At 31.2% G+C, this 6164-nt stretch overlaps 1 protein-coding gene across 1 annotated transcript; it reads right to left on the bottom strand.

Moving 5' to 3' along the window:
* Positions 1–295: 295 nt before the first annotated feature.
* LOC122526714 (solute carrier family 2, facilitated glucose transporter member 8-like) lies at positions 296–990 on the bottom strand. The gene is made up of 2 exons (XM_043650269.1): positions 689–990; positions 296–608 (listed from the first exon to the last, which is right to left on the bottom strand). The coding sequence occupies exons 1-2, from the start codon at positions 765–767 to the stop codon at positions 313–315; spliced, it is 375 nt and encodes a 124-aa protein (XP_043506204.1). The 5' UTR covers positions 768–990; the 3' UTR covers positions 296–312.
* Between the last annotated feature and the right edge of the window lie 5174 nt (positions 991–6164).

Raw genomic sequence — 6164 nt, 5'->3', positions numbered from 1 at the left:
ATGACAATCAAGTATTGGCATGCGCAGAAACGACATTACTTTCCGGTCCTCCTAATAATATAGAAATACTGGTAAAACTTAAACCCTAATCTTCTTGATAACGGCTGCACCTATGGAGTTTTTGATAATATTCGAGTACGTAGGGTCTGTAGCCTGAAGGAACCTATATAAATTTATAAAGTTTCATAAACATCAAATAAATAACAACTACGGGGCCCTCCTTGTAAGTGTTGACATGCAATTGGAACGGTAAAGAGGCTTTGGTGAATAGCATGAGTATACACGTATGACCGAAAAGATTGTAAATTATCTTTACTTCGTTACAAATGAAAATGAAATACTTACGTATGCGCTTTTTGTCATTAAGATTATACTCCAGCTTGCAACGAGTGGGAGACTGCACAATAAAATTGTATATTTTCTTCCAATTTTGTCAGTTACTAATACATTTATCACTGGTGCTAGCATTTGACCGGTTGATAGCAAAGCCGTTAAAGTTGAAATATCCAATTTATTATCATGAATAGGCGAATCCGGTGATGATAACAACACGACCATTGGTGAATTCCATCCTAGCACAATGCCAAGAGATAATATTAACAGTGTGCCTAAAATTGTTTTTACAAATAAACATATGTTCACATTTTTGCTTTTATCATTTCTATTAACATAATTTAAAAAAACTTACAAGCGAATATTGAGAGGTATTCCCACGTTTTCGAGCCATGTGGTGATATGTACCTTCCTCTTCTTCTTTCCCTATTCATTTTTAATTTTTAAGAATCACAGCTTTTGTTTCCTCACTGAAGACGAATGATCAAAAGACGAAATTCGTTAATATCCTTTTGTAAGCAATTTTTTTATTCTGAATCGTCAAACTAATTAAGAAACTATTTTATTTCAGCTCTTTCAACAAGTTACCTGAAATAATGCGATTGCCGTAAAAAATATTTTTCTGTAGCAACTAACAATTTGAATCTAACAAGGGAACTATCAATGAGAGACACTCTCAAGATTTTTTTCAAACTTTGCACACTTGTAGTAGTCTATGCAAATATTTATTGTGTAAACATGACGTATATATTCAGCCATTGGCGATAAATCGCGGAATGAAATTTTACGTAAATTCTTATTCTTTTAGTTGTAGTAGTGTATTAGTCTATGGTTAGCAGTGCTGTGTGTGTCCTTGATGCCGTCGATATACATATCTTATCTCGACAATGTCAAGTATGTTTTCTTTCTTTGGAATCTACTCCTTAAGAATCGATTTTTATAGAAGGCGCCCGATATGAAAAAAATGAAGAGTAAAATTTAGTGATCGAATAACATCGTTACGTTTTTTGTGCGAAACCTTTCATGCGCACCTTTCATTTTTTTGTAATGTGTGTCTATAACTTGTATACTTGTGTGCTGCCGACGTACACAGGGTATGTTGCGAAGCAGTAGACGCATTTAAGTATAAATGTGTATATACCTATATGTTATGTATATATATATATATATATATATATATACTGTACAGCGTCTATACAAATAATAAATATGTATATATATATATATCAGTTTTATTGCAGTTATACGGATAGTGAGCATCATTTTTTATATTTTAAAGTTTTGTTGTGTTATTGATATTGATATCGATAATTAATATTATTATTATTGTGGATTATTAATATTTGTAATTATATTCACATAAAGTGAAGTGAAAATTATATAAACTATGGAAGAAACTGGTGTATATAATAGTGTCGAAACATCCGATAAACACGTGGGTGCTAGATATGTTATAATTCATGTATTATGCTCCTGAAATTAGTAGTAGATCCTCGGATAGGACGAAAATTACGATGAAAACACGGCAAGCAAAAGGAAATATATAATGAAAACGGAAGAACATGAAAACGCTTAGAATAGGATGCTGGAGCGTAACTTCCATAAAAAACAGAGACCCGTAATTAATAGAGGAAATGAGAAAATGCAAAATAGATATCTGCAATTTTTCCGAAACAAAAAATAATTGCAAAGGAAACATTCGATATGGAAAATACATCCTATTCTATAGCGGGAAGACAAAGACGAAAGAGCCACCTCAGGAGTAGGCCTTACTGGTACACAAGAGATACGTAGATAATGTACTAGAGTCCAAATACATCAGCGACAGACAACATCTCTAAACGAGATGAGATTGTTGAAATACCCGGGAACTTAATAAATAGGACTATTGGGAGAAATTCTCGGCCGACATGGAACACGACCTACTCGAAGCACAGAAAAAAGTATGGAATATGCTACGAAACCGAAGAAAACATGTAAACGTGTCCATTCAGACCACCAAAATCACAACAGTTGAATAGGAAAAACAATGCACAGAGCTGTACAAAAACGAGACGAAGGAGACTTATAACAGATGCGAAGAAGAAGAAGAGGAGGCACTAAACGATTGAACTATCTCATCTGGAGAAATACAAAAAACATAGACAAATTAAAAAACCGAAAAACACCAGGAACAGATTAGCTAACAAACGAACTAATGAAATATAGAGGAAGACAACTAACAGAACAACTAGTACGCTATTCAATAAAATAGTAAAAAACATAAAAGTGCGAACCCAATGGAAGGAGAGTATAACAGTTCCCATATTTAAGAAAAAAACTAAGACAGAACCGAAGAACTACCGCGGAATTAGCCTCCGAGATGCAGTACAGAAGATGATAACTACTAGTGTGTGTACTTATGTACGCACGTAAGAAGTTCAGCCAATCAATTTAAAATTTGCCACTATAATAGTGTAAAGCTACAGAGTTATGCTATCGTGTATTCCCTTCTCTATTACTTGTTTCAGAATCCACTATCGTGTGCCAATAAAGACGATCATGCGAGAATGTGTTACTCTTTGAAATTTATTAGAATAATAAATAAAAAATAAGGTAAACAATAAGTAGATTATAAATTGAAGTATTATTATTTAAGGTTATAAGTAGTAATAGATAAAAAATATATTTTGAAGTTATTTGAAGAAAAGATAAGAGAAGAGAAAAAAAATAAGAGAACAAAATATAGAGTTTTCTTTTCTTGTCATATTATTATCACGCCCATATCCAGCTATATGCGTTGCAATGCCTACATTTAATTATAACAAGAGTGAAAAATTTCTTTGATACTCAAAAGCTTAAACGCTTTGAGACCGAATACTTTTTTATCTATTTTCTAACTAAGTATTCTTGTTTGAGTGATCTGGGTCAATTTCTGGTTTATTAACTATAAACTATTTTAATGAATTTATTGTTGGGTGCTACTTAGATTATAAAACTAACATACCTATTATGATTTACTCCGTGTATTCTCAGCTAGCTCGACTATTACTTGAGACGATCAAAAGACAGGTAGGACTAAATGATCTGAAAATTTATTTGTTGCGACAACAAAGGAAGCAATTTATTATTTTCTTAAACAAGAAATGAGATTAATTAAATGATACTTACCTGCATTTATTCGAATTTTGAGTGCTAATCTGTTTCATTGACGAATGAATCTGTTATTGCAAGTGCAAAATGATGAAAAACGTATTTAGAAATTAAGATTATTCGAGATTGACTCAAGAGAAATCAATATCTATTTACAAACTATCTACGAGACTCTTCTGGAGCTGACTCTCATCGCTCTAAGACGGACGGTGAAAAAAACGTTTACTTTCCGCACTTTATGACAGTCTATTGAAAAATATTCGTTCTTTGTCAATATTTCACAATCCATATAAATTTCGGCGTACATGCAGTACGTTCTAAGGCTGCCTTATCGAACCCGTGAATTAAGTGGCCACATTACTCAACTTGTTCTGGCTCGTTAATGCTATGCCTATCTTTGTCGGTAATGAAGATTTCTGTCTTCGAAATCTATAACAATTACAGAAATAAAGATAGTATAGAAGATAAAATAATTTCAATAATTATAATCTAGTGACATGATTTACTTCGCTCGTGCTCAAGGAAATATGACGAGGCCGATGACCTCGAGAAACGTTTCATTTTCCAATTTTCTGTGAAAATATATAGTGTAAAGTTTATCAAGTCGTAGCCTATATGAAAAAAAGCGTATAAATTGTGTGGTTTGATGTATGAATAAGAAATATTTTTTTTTTCCATAGTTTCTGTCAACATTGATTTCATTTATTTTAATAATATTCGTAATATCGATACGTTTCTCCATTAAAGTAACAAAACTTATTAATTAAATATAATATCAGCACGACTAAAGAATGTAATAATATAATAATGTAATAATAACTTATATAAATTTTGAGGAAGAGGAATCGGATGCAGCGAAAAAATTACTCACCGATGAAATGAAAGTTTTTAAGGATGGTATTGCGCATGGAGATTTAAGTTTAGATGCATATACAACGATGTGGGAAGAATGTTTATCGCAGATATTTTATTAGGAAACACACAAAAACGGTATACAAGAGCAACCTTAGCCTTCAAAAAAGATAGAGTAGAAGCTTTCGAAAGAAAATTAGAAGAAAATCGGATGCATATGACTGGTGAAGCTAAAAAAGCCGCTAGAATGGAATAAAAATTGATAGTTTTAACAGGAGGTTATCAGATAATTATTTAACATATATATAGTTAAATATATATAGTTAAATATTGACATTAATTGCAATCTTAACATAATTTTTTTTTTAGACCAGGTCACAAGCTTAATCAAACAATTACACGATTTGTGCGAACAAATAGAACAAGCCCATTTGGAACTTTCGACATTTAAATTTTTACAAAATCAAGAGGAAGCAGCAATTCCGAGGAGAGTCAATGCTCTTATTGAAGATGTTAAAAAGACAAACTGAACGTGAACGTATATTACAAATGCGATATGCACAATTGCAAGATAAACTTCAGCAATGTTAATATTATAAAGCAATGTTAATACAATTGTATTAATCTTTAAACATAATATTTTAAAGGTTACATGTGATATAAGTATGCTTAAAACTTTACTAATCTAAGTATGAAAGATTATTGTGTGGATGTTGCGTATGTGGATAGTTGCATGTTGAAATTATTACATTAAAATATGTATATATTTTACTATGTATAAATTATTTTAAAAAATAATAAGTAAAGAGAGAGAAAAAGAGAAAGAGAGAAAGACAATTCAAAACAATGAACCTATAATTATTGAAAATTTTTGAAATTATTAATATCAACTTCTAAATATCAGGGCATTTTTAAAAAATAATTTTTTCAAAAATAGTTAAGATAAAATATTTACAAAATCTGATTTTATTAGCTTTATTTTATTAATTACGTGTTAAAACTTGTATACTTTATAATTTTAACTGTCTCTATAACTCTCCCTTTTACGAGTTTGAGGGGTTCATTCCCTTTATAATCGTTTAACAAAAATCATTACAATCTATCTGCATTACTTACCAATGCTATCTTTGTGAACATAAGATTAGGCTAATAAATAAATATGTACAATATATATATATTGAACAACACAATTAAACTTTAATAAGAAATAAACAAATATATACAATGAACAAAACCATAAAACTAAAACAATCATAATTAACACCCAAATAAAGACACATCATATCTTACAGAGGCTGTCCTACTTCACTCAGCTATCTATTTTTCTCAATCGACTTTCTCGTTCTCCCTCTCCTTCTAAATTCCCTATCCTTTCTTCTCTCTTCCAGCTCCTACATTCACTTTTCCCCTCCAGAATTCAACAGATTCTCACCCCTAAGCTTTACTTCGCCTCACCGACTCTTGCACACCAATCTAGCACCTGCTGCCACGACTCCACTTATCTTACACACCTGCACAGTCTTTCCTTCTCATCCATCCAATACTTACGTTCATTTATGCCGTCACCCATCTTGAAACATATCACTCTGTTGTATTTGTTCTGATCGTCTCCTTGTTAAAGATAAAAAAACTTATGAAAAAAAATTCCCCACGAAGAATCCAACGTTAATAACCAGCGCAAGAAGCAAAGACAATACTACTTACTTTAGCGCGCCACGTTACAAGTATTCTATTTTTTTCTTACAATTTTTATGATTTTGAAGCTGAATAAAAATGTATTACTGTTTTCTTATAACATAATAAAAATGAATTAAAATTATATATAGACAAAATATAAATTCCACGTT

Source organism: Polistes fuscatus, unplaced genomic scaffold (genome assembly GCF_010416935.1).
Source record: "Polistes fuscatus isolate 324 unplaced genomic scaffold, CU_Pfus_HIC Scaffold12, whole genome shotgun sequence".
Lineage (NCBI taxonomy): Eukaryota > Metazoa > Arthropoda > Insecta > Hymenoptera > Vespidae > Polistes > Polistes fuscatus.
This window is presented reverse-complemented; position numbering and strand designations above follow the sequence as displayed.